Source organism: Rhinoraja longicauda, chromosome 40 (genome assembly GCF_053455715.1).
Source record: "Rhinoraja longicauda isolate Sanriku21f chromosome 40, sRhiLon1.1, whole genome shotgun sequence".
NCBI lineage: Eukaryota > Metazoa > Chordata > Chondrichthyes > Rajiformes > Arhynchobatidae > Rhinoraja > Rhinoraja longicauda.
This window is the reverse complement of record NC_135992.1, coordinates 16,106,813-16,123,970: the sequence shown is the minus strand read 5'-3', so window position 1 is coordinate 16,123,970 and position 17,158 is coordinate 16,106,813. Positions and strand designations below refer to the sequence as shown.

At 53.0% G+C, this 17,158-nt stretch overlaps 1 protein-coding gene across 2 annotated transcripts in view; it reads left to right on the top strand.

Moving 5' to 3' along the window:
* LOC144611446 (oxysterols receptor LXR-beta-like) overlaps positions 1-7,077 on the top strand; it is a 32,889-nt gene extending 25,812 nt beyond the window's left edge. Inside the window, exons 10-12 of one of the 2 annotated variants that reach the window (XM_078430550.1) lie at positions 1,668-1,781; positions 2,521-2,615; positions 4,728-7,077. In XM_078430550.1, the coding sequence (XP_078286676.1) occupies positions 1,668-1,781; positions 2,521-2,615; positions 4,728-4,874 (356 nt within the window). In that variant the 3' untranslated portion in view covers positions 4,875-7,077. The remainder of the gene's footprint in view (positions 1-1,667; positions 1,782-2,520; positions 2,616-4,727) is intronic. The other variant, XM_078430549.1, reaches the window with a different exon arrangement.
* Positions 7,078-17,158: the final 10,081 nt, after the last annotated feature.

Below are 17,158 nucleotides of genomic sequence, written 5' to 3'. Positions count from 1 at the left end.
ACTACGGGTGTCAGGGGTTATGGGGAGAAGGCAGGAGAATGGGGTTAGGAGGGAGAGATAGATCAACCATGATTGAATGGCGGAGTAGACTTGATGGTCTGAATGGCCTAATTCTGCTCTTATCACTCTTGATCTTACGAAAAGAAATTCACTCTTTATCTGACATGCTTTTGTCTCCATTTAATCTCTAGCCTTTGTCACTGTCTCCACCCATCAACCTCCAACCTCTCCCGTATCCACCTATCACTTGCCAGGCTTTGTCTCCTCCCCACCTCTCTTTTCCAGCTTTCTCCGCCCCCCCCCCCCCCGACTCCAGCCTGAAGAAGGGTCCCGACCCGAAACGTCGCCTGTCCATTCACTCCACAGATGCTGCCTGACCTGCTGAGTTCCCCCAACACTCTGTGAAACGTCACCTATCCATGTTCTCCACAGATGCTGCCTGACCCGCTGAGTTACTCCAGCACTCTGTGAAACGTCGCCTATCCATGTTCTCCACAGATGCTGCCTGACCCGCTGAGTTACTCCAGCACTCTGTGAAACGTCACCTATCCATGTTCTCCACAGATGCTGCCTGACCCGCTGAGTTACTCCAGCACTCTGTGAAACGTCACCTATCCATGTTCTCCACAGATGCTGCCTGACCCGCTGAGTTCCCCCAACACTTTATGGTTTTTGCTCTAGACTCCAACATCTGCAGTCTCTCGTGTTTCCAAACTAGTGTTTGATAATCATTTACAGCCAAGTCAGGAAGATAGACACAAAAAGCTGGAGTAACTCAGCGGGTCAGGCAGCATCTGTGGAGAACATGGATAGGTGACGTTTCACAGAGTGCTGGAGTAACTCAGCGGGTCAGGCAGCATCTCTGGAGAAAAGGAACAAGGTGACTTTCGGGTTGAGACCCTTCTTCAGCCTTGACCCGAAACGTCGCCCATTCCTTCTCTCCAGAGATGCTGCCTGTCCCGCTGAGTTACTCCAGCATTTTGTGTCTATCTTTGGTTTAAACCAGCATCTGCAGTTCCTTCTTACATTTAAAGTCAGACTATACACAGCTAGTAGAATGACAAAATGTTTGTATTTTGCAGTGATATCTCTTTCAGCTGTGACAGACTTACCATCACAAAGAATAGGTTTTAAAGTCAAATTATGTTTGAAGAGGAATTACTTTGTAAAGAGATATTTTTCCCTCCCTCTCCCCCTCCCCCTCCCCCTCTGCCCTATTGCTCACTGGCTCCTGTACTGTTGCACTGCCTGTCATAGGCTAGGACCAGAGGGCACAGCCTCAGAATAAAAGGATGTACCTTTAGAATGGAGATGAAGAGAGGGTGGTGAATCTGTGGGATTCTTTGCCACAGACGGCTGTGGAGGCCAAGTCAGTGGACATTTTTAAAGCAGAGGTTGACAGAATAATAGATAGACACGAAATGCTGGAGTAACTCAGCGGGTCAGGCAGCATGTCTGGGGAGAAGGAATGGGTGACGTTTCGGATCGAGACCCTTCAATTGACATGTTCATGATTGGTAAGGGTAAAGGTTCTGGGGAGAAGGCCGGAGAATGGGGTTTGAGAGGGATAGATAGATCAGCCACGATCGAATGGCGGTGAAGACTAGACGGGCTGAATGGCCTCATTCTGTCCCTACATCTAATGGTTTTCTCTCTCTCTCTCTCAGGGCTGCAGTTTGGGTTCATTAACCCGATCTTCGAGTTTTCGAACGGCATGAGGAAGTTGCAACTGGACGATGCGGAGTACGCACTGCTCATTGCCATCAACATCTTCTCCGCAGGTCAGTCAGTGGCCCTTGCTCGGGGACTGCCACAAACACGGGGGCCGGAACCACCTCGCTACGGGGCCCCGCAGGCAGAGTCCACAGCCTCGTTATTGGTATGGGTGTTGGTTTCTCATTGTACACACCGAGGTACAGTGAAAAACCTTCCTTGCATGCTGTCCAGTCAAAGCAACCTACACCTGCGTGCAGGTACAGGGTACCCTGGTGGAGACAGGTACAATAGTGGGATGCGAGAGGCCTTTCCATCGGCACGTGGACATGGAGGGATATGGATTAGGTGTAGAGAGAGGATATTCATTTAACGTGGCCTCCCGTCCAGTCAGATGTTGTGGGCCGAAGGGCCTCTCCCCGTGCTGCACCGCGCTGTATTCTAGTGTGAACAATTTGGCTTCGGTAAAAGTGTAAATTGTCCCTAGTGTGTGTAGGATAGTGTTAGTGTGCGGGGATCGCTGGTCGGCGCGGAGTCGATGGGCCGAAGGGCCTGTTTCCACTCTGTGTCTACATAAAATGAAAGTTGGAGATAGATTAAAAATGCTGGAGTAACGCAGCGGGACGGGCAGCATCTCTGGAGAGAAGGAATGGGTGACGTTTTGGGTCGAGACCCTTCTTCAGACTGATGTCAGTGGAGGGGACGGGATGTCCCGCTGAGTTACTCCAGCATTTTGTGTCTACCTTTGATGTAAGCCAGCATCTGCAGTTGCTTGCTGAACTGAGGGTGTGCGTGTTGTGCTTGTAGACCGGCCCAACGTGGAGGACCACGCGCTGGTGGAGCGGCGGCAGCAGCCCTACGTGGAGGCACTTCACTCGTACCTGCGGATCAAGCGACCAAAGGTGAGGTGTGGCCGGCCCCATGGGGAGACTGCCGACTTCCGGCAAACCTGGCTGCACCGCGCCCGCACCGCACCGTAACCTGGCTGCACCGCGCCCGCACCGCGCCGTAACCTGGCTGCACCGCGCCCGCACCGCGCCGTAACCTGGCTGCACCGCGCCCGCACCGCACCGTAACCTGGCTGCACCGCGCCCGCACCGCGCCCGCACCGCACAGTAACCTGGCTGCACCGCGCCCGCACCGCACCGTAACCTGGCTGCACCGCGCCCGCACCAAGCCCGCACCGCGCCGTAACCTGGCGGGCCTTTGCCACATGCGACCCAGCTAACCATCTCCTCCCTACACACTGGGAAACACAGGTGGTGGTTTCCCAAAACACACACGCACGCACACACAGACACAGACACAGAGACAGACACACACACACACACACACACACACACACACACACACACACACACAGACAGACAGACAGACACACACACACACACACACACACACACACACACACACACACACACACACACACACAGACACAGACACAGACACACGCACACAGACACACACACACACACAGAGACACACACGCACACGCACACACACACGCACAGACAGACACACACACACACACAGACACACACACACACACACACAGACACACACACACACACACACACGCACACACAGACACACACACACACACACACGCGCACACACACACACACACACACACACACACACACACACACACACACACACACACACACACACACACACACACACACACACACACACACACACACACACACAGACAGACACACAGACAGACACAGACACACAAACACAACACAACCCCCCCCCGGTTTGTGGGTTAATTGGCTGTGGCAAATTTTGAAATTGTCCCTAGTGTGTGTAGGATAGTGCTAGTGTGCAGGGTGATCGCTGGTCAGCATGGACTCAGTGGGTCGAAGGGCCTGTTTCCGCGCTGCATCTCTAAAGTCTCACGATACGGTAGGTGTTTGTGCTGTTGATTGTGGTGTTTACAGAGCACAAGGGTCACGTAACTGTCGTGCTGCTGCAGGGGAGAATGGAATGGTTCTGTGATAGACACTAAATGCTGGAGTATCTCAGCGGGACAGGCAGCATCTCTGGGGAGAAGGAATGGGTGACGTTTTGGAGACTGAAAGTCGGGAGAGTTTTGCTGTTATTAGTTTTCTTTATTACAGATTAAATAGTCACATTAATTTAAATTACCCCGTTTAGAAGTGACTAGACAAAGTGGTCCTGTTGGGCCCAAACCTCTCCTGCATTGGTGCAGCATCCTGTCCTCCCCCCCTCTCTCCCCAACCCCCCCTCCCTTCTCCCCCACTCCCCCCTCCCTCCTCCCCTCCCCTCCTTTTAAACTTTAAAATGTGACACCGATATAAAAAAATATAACGCCGATTTCAATAAAACTACTTGCATGATCACTAAAGTGACAATGGTGAGGAAGGTGGGCCTAAAATTGTCGCACTATAGTGTACCGTTTTGGCTGAAGTTCAGTCACAAACAAGATAACAAACGAGAGTTTTAGTATATAGATGAGCTTCAAGCATGTGTAATCATGAGCATTTGGAGCGTGCACCATTGGCAGAAACCTCTCATCACCAAGTCCGCACCAACCAGCAAACACCCACTTGTGCTTTTAATTTCTCCCCGACTTTCCCCTCCCCAGATTCTACCACACACACCTACAAACTAGAGGCAATTACCAGAGGCCGATTCACCCACTGACCTGCACATATTCCTTTTGTGTGAGGAAACTCGCTCTTTGTACATTACGGGTCAGACTGAAGAAGGGTCTCGATCCGAAACGTCACCCATTCCTTCTCTCCAGAGATGCTGCCTGACCCGCTGAGTTACTCCAGCATTTTGTGTCTACCTTTGATTTAAACCAGCATCTGCAGTTCCTTCCTACACGTGTAATTGTTGTTGTTTGGGGCAAATGAGAGTAAAGCACTGTTGGGTGTGTTGGCTCTAACCCGGTCTCTCTCTCTCCCTCTCTCCCCCCCTCTCTCCCCCCCCCCCCTCTCTCTCTCTCTCTCTCTCCCCCCCTCTCTCTGTCCCTCCCCTAGGACCACCTGATGTTCCCTCGTATGCTGATGAAGCTGGTCAGCCTGCGGACTCTGAGCAGTGTCCACTCCGAGCAGGTCTTTGCCCTGCGTCTCCAGGACAAGAAGCTGCCGCCGCTGCTCTCTGAGATCTGGGACGTACACGAGTGAGGGAGGAGCGTTGCCGCAGGGCAGGCGGCCGGGTGGTCTCTCCCCCCAACCACCCCCCACCTCCCTCCCCAACCTGGAATTGCAACAGAGGAAGGAAAACTACAACCTGTCTTTTATTGTAAGAAAACAAACCGAAAACACAATGGGGGGAAAAAACCCGCAACCGGGTCCTGACCCACGTGGGAGAGCGGGGATGTTGGACGCTCGGCAGAGGACATCCCACAGTATGGTGTCCGGGGCTGTAGACAGTGGATGTCCCAGGGCACGGTGTCTGGGTCTGGGGACATCACAGAGCCTGATGACCAGGGCAGTGGACGTCCCAGGGCACTGTGTCTGTGTCTGGGGACATCACAGAGCCTGATGACCAGGGCAGTGGACGTCCCAGGGCACTGTGTCTGGGTCTGGGGACATCACAGAGCCTGATGACCAGGGCAGTGGACGTCCCAGGGCACGGTGTCTGGGTCTGGGGACATCACAGAGCCTGATGACCAGGGCAGTGGACATCCCAGGGCACTGTGTCTGGGTCTGGGGACATCACAGAGCCTGATGACCAGGGCAGTGGACATCCCAGGGCACTGTGTCTGGGTCTGGGGACATCACAGAGCACGGGGTCTGTCTGTGGACGTCCCAGGGCTCTGTGTCTGTGTCTGGGGACATCACAGAGCACGGGGTCTGTCTGTGGACGTCCCAGGACATTGTGAGTGGGGCTATGGAGGCTTCCTTCACCACACTTACTAGACGGAACTCCACGCTACCCTGGCACTGGGGAATGGGCACCGCCACCCCCCCTGCCCCAGCCCCTCCCCCTCCCTGCATCAGCCCCTCCCCTGCCCCTCCCCCTCCCTGCATCAGCCCCTCCCCCTGCCCCCCCCTGCATCAGCCCCTCCCCTTCCTGCATCAGCCCCTCCCCCTGCCGCTCCCTGCATCAGCCCCTCCCCCTTCCTTGCCCCTCCCCCTCCCTGCAGCACTGCCCACCCCCAACTAGAGATTTCAACTCATCACTTGGGAAATAATTTTTACCCAATAATAATATATATATATATATATATATGTGAAGTTCAATGTTTTTTTAAAAATCAGCTGATTTTCAGACCTAGATCAAATTCAATCTGGAATTGGAGCATGATTGTGGCAGAGACTGTGTGTGTGTGTGTGTGTGTGTGTATGTGTGTTGCCTGAGTGTGTGCACACCTGTGTGTACACACCTGTGTGAGTGTGTTGCTCGAGTCTGTACACCTGTGTGTGTGCATGCGTGTTGCACGAGTGTGCACACCTGTGTATATGTGTGCACGGACGTGCCCACCCGTGTGAGCGTGTTGCACTAGTGTGCACACCTGTGTGGATGTGTGTACACAGCTCTGTGTGCATGTGTATACACACCTGTGTGAGTGTGTAGCACGAGTCTGTACACCTGTATGTGTGCGTGCATGTTGCACGAGTGCACACCTGTGTGGATGTGTTGCACGAGTCTGTACACCCGTGTGTGTACGAGCGCGAACACGCCCATGTGCATGTTGCACGATTGTGCACGTTTGAGTGTGTGCATGCCTGCATATGTGCACATGTGTATGTGTGTGTGTGTTGGGTGAGTGTGAGCACGTTCACGTGTTGTGTGCACATGCACACGTGTGCGTGTTGTGTGGTTGTCTGCAGGTTTCCACAGGTTTCCTGTGCTAAATGAAGGGAATAGATATAAAACGGCCAAGGTGTAACAGAGAGAAACCTATTTAGTTTTATAACAAGGTGAGAACGACCCCCAGTCTCTGGGATTGACGACTGCAGCAATGATGTGTGCCTCTGACCATCGCCCACCGCTCCCCGCGCGCTAGGACAAACGCCGCCTTCTCTCCGGGAATCCTCGTAACCCCAGACCCTGCTCCCTGCTGGGGGAACGCTGCTTGTTGTTAATGCTTCGACATCCATGATGTTTAGGGCCATGTGTTCCACCAAGCAGTGGCAGGCTGGGTGGGGAGAGATTGGAGTCCCGCCATTGGCATCAGGTTCCTCTGTTTAACGAGGCCATCCCTGCCTCCCCCTCCACTCTCCCCCTCCACTCTCCCCCTCCACTCTCCCCCTCCACTCTCCCCCTCCCCTCTCCCCCTCCACTCTCCCCCTCCACTCTCCCCCTCCACTCTCCCCCTCCACTCTCCCCCTCCACTCTCCCCCTCCACTCTCCCCCTCCACTCTCCCCCTCCACTCTCCCCCTCCACTCCCCCCCCACCACTCTCCCCCTCCACTCTCCCCCTCCACTCTCCCCCTCCACTCCCCCCCCACACCAATCTCCCCCCACACCAATCTCCCCCCCCACCACTCTCCCCCCCCACCACTCTCCCCACCACTCTCCACCCACCACTCTCCCCCCCCACCACTCTCCCCCACCACTCTCCCCCTCCACTCTCCCCCTCTACTCTCCCTCTCCACTCTCCCCCTCCACTCTCCCCCCACCACTCCCCCCCCACCAATCTCCCCCCACACCAATCTCCCCCCACCACTCTCCCCCCCCACCACTCTCCCCCCACCACTCTCCCCCCCACCACTCTCCCCCCCACCACTCTCCCCCCTCCACTCTCCCCCTCCACTCTCCCCCTCCCTCCCCCTCCTGTTATCACAGACTCACACTCTCTTACTCACACTCCCATTCTGACCCTCTCTCACTCTCTCTCACTTTCTCACACTCACCCCTTTCTCACTCCCTCTCACTCCTCACTCAACTCGCTCAGAGTTGTAGAGTGATACAGTGTGGAAACAGGCCCATCGGCCCAACTTGCCAACACCGACCAACATGTCCCAGCTACACTAGCCCCACCTAGTTCCTCCCTCTGCCTTTGCCCGAGATGTCATTCCCGTTCAGGGTTTGGGAACGCACCCACCCCCGCCCCCACCCCTGCCCCCACCCGCACCCACCCCCGCCCCCACACCCACCCTCCCCCGCACCCACCCCACCCGCACCCACCCCCGCCCCCACACCCACCCCACCCCCGCACCCACCCACCCACCTCCGCACCCACACCCGCCCCCACCCCTGCCCCCACCCCTGTCCCCACCCCTGTCCCCACCCCTGTCCCCACACCCACCCCCACACCCACCCACCTCTTTCCCCACACCCGCACCCACCCACCCCCACCCTACCCCACCCACCCAGCTCCGCATCCACCCCCGCACCCACCCACCCACCTCCGCACCCACCCCCGCCCCCACCCCTGCCCCCACACCCACCCACCTCCGCCCCCACCCCCGCACCCACCCACCCCCACCCTACCCCCGCCCCGCCCCCACCCTACCCCACCACTACCCCCGCACCCACACCCACCTCCGCACCCACCCCCACCCTACCCCACAGCTAGTCGTCCCCACCCTGTATCTGTGCAGTGGGGATGGGGGGTAGAGGGATGATGCTGCTACAACATCACCCGTCAGGCTGCTAAAGCCACACTGTGGTCACCCCACTGCTGGAAGCATTTTCTAAGATGATTGGAAAACAAAAGAGATGTATATATATTTTTTAACAAATGTCGTGTTGCACATTTTCGCCACTGTCTTGTACAAATGGCTGACAGCCAGGTATATATTCCCAGCGAGAGACCCCCCCCTCCTTTACCCCCACGCTCTGCCCCCACGCTCTGCCCCCCCTCCTTTACCCCCACGCTCTGCCCCCACGCTCTGCCCCCCCCCCTCCTTTACCCCCACGCTCTGCCCCCACGCTCTTTGCCCCATGTGCAGGGGGTGTCGGTATGCCACACATGGCCAGAGGTGGTAGACCCTGTCCCTTGCCCCATGCACGCACATTCCCGCCCCGGCCACCAGGTAGCGATGGTGAGCACCATCTGCCACCTTTGCCTTTCTTGGTCAAACTGGGGCCATGTACACCATGTAGGAAGCAGGAACTGCAGACGCTGGGTTACCCCAAAGAAAGACACAGAGTGCTGGAGTGACTCAGAGGGACAGGCAGCATCTCTGGAGAAAAAAGGCTGGGTGTCCAGTCTTCACCTGTCTGAAGAAGGGTCCCGACATGAAACGTCACCTATCCATGTTCTCCACAGATGCTGCCTGACCCGCTGAGTTACTCCAGCACTCTGTGTCCATGTTCTCCACAGATGCTGCCTGACCCACTGAGTTACTCCAGCACTCCGTGTCTGTCTTTGGGGCCGGGTACAATTGGGGCTCATCTCTTCAGGCAACCCCCCCCACTCCCTCACCCAGGGGGCTGGCAATGGAACACCCAGATCACCCCAAACACCACCGTTGACCCAAACCCCTCCGTTGTCCTCACCCATTTGAGCAAGAACTAGTATCTGATTATTTTTCCTGCTTGTTAAGAGCCGGCCAGTGCCGCAGCTGGTAGTCATTGCCTCACGGCGCCAGAGATACGGGTTCCATCCTGACCTCGGGTGGAGTTTGCACGTTGTCCCTGTGACCGCGTGGGTTTCCTCCGGGTGCTCCGGTCTCCTCCCACATCCCAAAGGCGTGCGGGTTTCGTAGGTTAATCGGCCCCTCTAAATTGCTGCTAGTGTGTAGGGAGCGGAAGCTGACTTGGGATAAGATAGAACTAATGCGAAAGGGTGATCGATGGTCGGCGTGGACTCAGTGGGCCGAAGGGCCTGTTTCCATCTAAACTCTAAACCCCAGAGACAACACCACAGTTCCATTGCTTCCAGCGTGACACGACAGAGACTTCAGGGTATGACTCGGACATGCGTGTGTTGTAGATGTGGTCTTGTTTGGGGGAGAAGGGTGGGGTGTCAACAAACAGGCCTAACAGAGCAGGCTGGAAAACCTGCCCAGAGGCCTCTGTTAATACTGTACAGTACTCACACTTTGGGTCTGTTTGCCTTGAGAAGGACAGTAAAGTTGAAGGCTAATTGTTTTCCTTTACAACGTACCATTTGGGAAAGCACTTTAGAATGAATAAAACTATCACAAGTTTTAACAACTTTTGGAGGTTCTTGATACTTTTCTCTGAGATTCTAATGTAACCCTTTTACCCCCACAGTTTACAACGTAGATCACCACAGCTCAGTAATGGGCCCTTTAGACCACCGTGCCAAACATGGTGGCAAGTTATACTCGTCTCTGCCTGCACGCGATCCACATATCCCTCCGTTCTAAAAGCCTGTTAAACACCACTATGGTATCGGCCTCCAGTACCACCCCTGGCAGTGTGTTCCAGACACCCACCACTCTGCTTAAAAAATACACTTGCCCAGCGCATCTCCTTTAGACTTGAGTTTAAATAACTACATTACCATTGAGACTATTACTGTGGCCATCACTTCTGACCATCCACTGCATCCCGACCTGTCCCCAGCCATCTCGACTATGTCTCGCTGCTGGGGCCCGATAGGCCGGGACGAGAGAGTAAGGCCGACAATCTGTGCAACTCCCCCTCACTTAAACCCAAGTCAAGCGCAAGTCATGCCTTCCTCCTCGGCCAGTGTACACACACCGCGCGCGGCTGGCCGCAATCCCAAACAGCGGCCGAAATAATAAGACTGAAAGTGGAGTCATGGTCATCTCCCAACCCGACGGACGAACAACAACATTACTGTGGCCCAGAGCAGTCTGATTGCTTCCACACGTCAGGTTTCTGTATCCCAATCCCACTCCCAATCCAGATCCAACTGCATCCAATCCCAATGAGCAAAGATACTAGATGAACAAGATAGACCACTCGACCCTAAAAACTGTAGGACGTCACGGCGCCATTTTAGTCGGCAGAAACTTGCAGAAACATTTAAAAAGAAAAATAACAAAAATCTGTGAATTGATAGATGAGATATATTCTGCATTTTAATGGTATCATCACACATACTGTTCCCCCAAAACACTGATCACACTGCGAGAGGCAGAGCGAACGGCGGGTTTTGCCTACTAAAATAGAGATAGAGCTCTTGAGGATAGCGTAGTCAGGGGGTGTGAGGAAAAGGCAGGAACGGGGTACTGATTGAGAATGATCAGCCATGATCACATTGAATGGTGGTGCTGGCTCGAAGGGCCGAATGGCCTCCTCCTGCACCTATTGCCTATTGTCTTAATGGCTCCTTTGCGTACTGCACTTCAGTATTGGTGATTTCAACAGAGTGGTTCATCTTGTTCCTCTAGTATCTTTGGACCTGAGACAGACACAAAGTGCTGGAGTAACTCTGTGGGACAGGCGGCATCTCTGGAGAGAAGGAATGGGTGACGTTTCAGGTCAACACCCTTCTTCGGATCCATCTCGACCCGAAATGTCACCCATTCCTCTCCAGAGATGCCATCTGACCCGCTGAGTTACTCCAGCTTTTTGTGTCTGTCTTCAGTTTAAACCAGCACCTGCAATTCCTTCCTACACACGGTATGAATATTGATTTCTCTAACTTCAAGTAACCCTTGCATTCTCTCTCTCCATCCCTTCCCCACCCAAGTCGTACCAACTTCAAAGTCATGTTGTTGAGTCTCGTGATCTGTACTTGTTCTCACTTGGCCCACAGCTAACAGTGGCTTGTTTCCTTTATCACCGTTACTTTTTTGCGTATCTTTAATTCCTTGTTCTATATGTCTCTATATCGCCGTCTATATCTCTTGTTTCTCCCCTGACTCTCACTCTGAAGAAGGGTCTCGACCCGAAACGTCACTCATTCCTTCTGTCCCAAGATGCTGCCTGACCCACTGAGTTACTCCAACACTTTGTGCCTATCTGTGATGAGATTAGGTATTTGTTTTCTCAACGTCTGTACGTCCTCGTTCTCCAGGTGTAATGAGTGGGAAAGTCCCCTAGTCTGGGCAAGTCACAACAGTGAACGTCTGAATCTCACCTCTTTACACAAAGCCCTCAGGGGTTTCTCGGAATTCAAACATGATCCCATGCTCTGGAAAATCCTGGGGGAGGTGGAAAATGGGAACATGAGGTGGAATATCACAGGATGTTGTCTTGAGGGAAATGTTGACATTTTGAAATAAAACTTAGGCTGCTCAAAGTGGGAGAAAATCTCAAACTTGGAAGGAGACCATTTGGCCCATCATGTGTGTGCTAGTTCGACCCAGCCTAATCCCCAGTGCCAGCTCTCTAGTCTTGCATGTCACGGTTCTTTGGGTGCTTGGAAACCATACAGAGGCACAGCAGGGAAACAGGCCCTTCGGCCCATCATTCCCTCCTAACACCCACCGCCCATCTACGTGAATCCTACCCCAACCCAATCTCCTACAATTCATGGAAACATAGAAAATAAGGTGGAGGAGTAGTCAATTTGGCCCTCCGAGCCAGCACCGCCATTCAACATGATCAATGCTGATCATCCAGAATCAGTACCCCGTTCCTGCTTTCTCCCCATATCCCTTGATTCCGTTAGCCCTAAGAGCTAAATCTAACTCTTGAAAACATCCAGTGAATTGGCCTCCACTGCCTTCTGTGGCAGAGAATTCTACAGATTCACAACTCTCTGGGTGAAAATGTTTTTCCTCATCTCTGTCCTAAATGGCCGACACCTTATTCTTAAACTGTGACTCCTGCTTCTGGACTCCCCATTCCGTCAGTTTACCCCAGACTCTACCACTCCCCACGCACCAGGTGCAGTTTACAAAGGACCACTTCACCTGCTGTACACGTCTTTGGGATGTGGGAGGAAGCCGGAGCACCCGGAGGAAACCCAGAGAGTGGTGGGGGCCTGGAACGTGCTGCCAAGGGTCGTGGTGGAGGCAGGTACAATAGTGGCGTTGAGGAGGCATTTACCCAACCAAGGTCTAAGCCAGTCTGAAGAAGGGTTCCGACCCAAAACGTCACCTATTCCTTTCCTCCAGAGATGCTGCCCGACCCGCTGAGTTACTCCTTTAGAAATGAGATGAGGATGAATTTCTGTGGGTGGTAAATCTGTGGAATTCATTGCCACAGACGGCTGTGGAGGCCGTCAATGGGTATTTTTAAGATGGAGATCGACAAATTCTTGATTAGTACGGGTGTCAGAGGTTATGGGGAGAAGGCAGGAGAATGGGGTTAGGAGGGAGAGATGAGGGACGAATGATTTGGGTTAGGAGGGAGAGATAGATCAGCAACGATTGAATGGCGGGGAAGACTTGATGGGCCGAATGGCCCAATTCTGCTCCTATCACTAATGAATTCCATCACCCTGTGTGCCCCTGCAGTGTCAGGGGTTGTGCTGGTGGCCGCACTGCTCTACCTCGCCACCAGGTGTCACTGCCTCCCACCATCAGCAACATCTGGGACGTCTGGTTACCAGAAGTTGGAAATTTCCAAGTTAGCTCGGATCGACTGGGACTTCCCAGAAACCGGAGACTCTGATACCCATCCTAGTTCTATTCAGCAAGGATTCCAGGCACTGTTGTGAAACCGGTGGCTGCAGCCAACAAACACAATAGGAAAGGTAGACACAAAATGCTGGAGTAACTCAGCGGGTCAGGCAGCATCTCTGGAGATCACGTTTCAGGTCAGAACCCTTCTTCAGATTGAAGAAGGATTTTGAATAAGTGTCACTTATGCGTGTTCTCCACAGATGCTGCCTGACCCGCTGAGTTACTCCAGCACTCTGTGAAACGTCACCTATCCATGTTCTCCACAGATGCTGCCTGACCCGCTGAGTTACTCCAGCACTTTGCGTCTTGTTTTGTAAACCAGCAGTTGCAATTCCTAGTTTTTACAGATGCTACTTCCCTTCAGACTAATGGAGAATCCCAGCCTGAAACATCACGTGTCCATTTCCCACCGCAGGTGTGCCTGACCCGCTGAGTTCCTCCGGTTTTATTGTTTTACCCGTGTTTCTGGAATGACTTTTGCTGCCCATTGATGCCCATGTAGATTGCCCATTGCTCATTGACACAGCTCCTGTGCAGAATGCACTTTACTGCCGGATATGGCACCCAAACAGAATACTTAATTTCTCTGTAAGGTCCCTAACTAGGAGCCCTGTAGTGGGCTTCTTAAAAAATGTCATATTTATAACCCTTACATGCGTTGTGAAGCGCCATTACAGCAAGTACTAAATCTCTTCATATCTCACAGAAATAGTCCTCCATTAAAAAATAGGCTTCTACATATTTACGGGCTTTGCAAAATAACTTTTGCCACCATATTAGGTCTCTGATGTTAAATGTTTTGTGTGTATATAGTCCTGACATATGGAAGAAAAGGTCAAAAGAGTCTTGACCCGAAACGTCACCCATCCCTTCTATCCAGAGATGCTGCCTGACCCGCTGGGTTACTCCAGCATTTTGTAACTACGTGTTGTGTATCTTACAGTAGCTGTATGTTATTCTTCGTATTCACTGTTCCTAGGGCAAGACCTGCAGTGTCTGCTCTAGGCTTTCAGCTCAGTTTCAGTTTAATTTATTGTCACGTGTACCGAGGTACAGCGAAAAGCTTTTGTTGTGTGCTAACCAGTCGGAAGAAAGACAATACATGATTACAATCGAGCCGTCCGCAGTGTACTGATACCGTGAAATGGACAGGCGATGTTTCGGGTTAGGATCCGTCCAGATTCAGGGACAGTTTCTTCCCGGCTGTTATCAGGCAACTGAACCATCCCACCACAACCAGAGAGCAGTGCTGAACTACTATCTACCTCATTGGTGACCCTCGGACTCAGTCACTGAAAGGAAGCATGCAGGTACAGCAGGCAGTGAAGAAAGCCAATGGAATTAAGTATAGGAGCAAAGAGGTCCTTCTGCAGTTGTACAGGGCCCGAGTGAGACCGCACCTGGAGTACTGTGTGCAGTTTTGGTCTCCAAATTTGAGGAAGGATATTCTTGCTGTTGATGGCGTGCAGCGTAGGTTTACTAGGTTAATTCCCGGAATGGCGGGACTGTCATATGTTGAAAGACTGGAGCGACTAGGCTTGTATACACTGGAATTTAGAAGGATGAGAGGGGATCTTATCGAAACTTATTAGATTATTAAGGGGTTGGACACGTTAGAGGCAGGAAACATGTTCCCAATGTTGGGGGAGTCCAGAACCAGGGCCACAGTTTAAGAATAAGGGGTAGGCCATTTAGAACGGAGATGAGGAAAAACTTTTTCAGTCAGAGAGTTGTAAATCTGTGGAATTCTCTGCCTCAGAAGGCAGTTGAGGTCAATTCTCTGAATGCATTCAAGAGAGAGCTGGATAGAGCTCTTAAGGATAGCGGAGTGAGGGGGTATGGGGAGAAGGCAGGAACGGGGTACTGATTGAGAGTGATCAGCCATGATCGCATTGAATGGCGGTGCTGGCTCGAAGGGCTGAACGGCCTACTCCTGTACCTATTGTCTATTGTCTATTGATTATCTTTTGATCGGACATTACTGGCTTTACCTTGCACTAAATGTCATTTTCTTATCATGTACCTGTACACTGTAAATGGCTCGATTGTAATCACGTATTGTCTTTCCGCTGACTGGATAGCGCGCAACAGAAGCTTTTCACTGTACCTTGGTACACGTGACAGTAAATAGAACTGAACTGAACTGACTCACCGTGCAGTGGCTGCTAGGAAGGCAGTCCCGTGATGTCACCTCCTGCTGTTAAACCTGTTCAGAGTTTCCCCCCCGAAGCTGAGTTTCACGGTTGTTTACTGAACAGAGAGAACATGGGAAATAACCCAACAAAAGGCCTCCTTGCACCTGAGGTTGCTAAGAGACACAAGAGATTGCAGATGCTGGAATCTTGCGCAAAACACAAAGTGCTGGAGGAACTCTGCGGGCCAGGCAGCGTCTGTGGAGGGAAATGGACTGCCGATGTTTTGGGTCGGGATCCTCCATCAGTCATCTAATAGGAACAAGGAACTACAGATGCCAGTTCATAAAACAAATTTCTTCAGACTGATTCCAAACATCGCTCGACCAGTCCCTCCACAGACGCTGCCTGACCCTTGGAGTTCTCCCAACAGTCTGTTTTTTACTTGTGGTTGCATTTTAACTGGCGAGAGTCCCCTGTAGCTCGAGAGGTAACATAAAACATAGAACAGTGCAGCACAGGAGCAGGCTGTATAAGAAAATAACTGCAGATGCTGGTACAAATCCATTTATTCACAAAATGCTGGAGTAACTCAGCAGGTCAGGCAGCATCTCGGGAGAGAAGGAATGGGTGATGTTTCGGGTCGAGACGTTTCGGGTCTGAAGAAGGGTCTCGACCCGAAACGTCACCCATTCCTTCTCTCCCGAGATGCTGCCTGACCTGCTGAGTTACTCCAGCATTTTGTGAATAAATCGACATGAACAGGCTCTTCGGCCCACAATGTCCATGCCAAACATGATGCTAGGATAAACTAATCTCCTCTGCCTGCACGTGATCCATATATACCCCCATTCCCTGCATATCCATGAGCCTATCTTAAAAGCGTCTTGTACTACGCTATCATATCTGCCTCCACCACCACCACCACCCCTCGCAGGGCTTTCCAGGCACCCACAATCTGGACCCATTGAATTTGGTTGGTGAGTCTGCTCTACCTCGCCCTGAAGTCAATAACTAGCTCATTTGGCTTGCTGACATTGAGGGAGAGCTTGTTCTCATGAGACATAGAAAATAGGTGCAGGAGGAGGAGGCCATTCAGCCCTTCGAGCCAGCACCGCCATTCATTGTGATCATGGGTGATCGTCCACAATCAGTAACCCATGTCCCTGGACACCTTATTGATGACCTCTCCATCTTCTTACTGTACGCTGTCCCCAACATTGTTGGTGATTCGGCCCACCACAGCCTGGGGTGCAATCTGCAAACTTTAGTTTAGTTTAGAGACACAGGCCTGAGGAAGGGTCTTGGCCCATTCCTTCTCTCCACAGATGCAGCCCGTCCCTCTGAGTTACTCCAGCACTCTGTGTCGGTCTTTGGTGTAAACCAGCATCTGTAGTTCCTCCATCCAAAACATCTGTTCAGGCTCCAACATCTGGAGGCCGCCAGCCAATGGGGAACGCCCCTGCCCCGCCGCAACCAATCAGCGCCCTCGCCTCATCCAGTGAGGACTGCAGCCAATCATGACCCTCGTCTCATCCCGTGGCCGGTTGCCATGGGGGGGGGGCGCAGCCAATCAGAGCCCTCGTCTCATCCTATGGCGGGTTGCCATGGGGGGGGCGCAGCCAATCAGCGCCCTCGTCACATCCAGTGGCGGTTGCCATGGGGGAAGGAGCCGCAGCCAATCAGCGCCCTCGTCTCATCCAGTGGCGGTTGCCATGGGGTGGCCGCAGCCAATCAGAGCCCTTGTCTCATCCAGGGGCGGTTGCCATGGGGGCCGCAGCCAATCGGAAGGCGGGTTTCAGCCACCAGGCAGGCGCGCCGCGGTTGCCATGGCGGGCCGGGGGGGCGGGGTTGGCGCGTTTGGCGGGA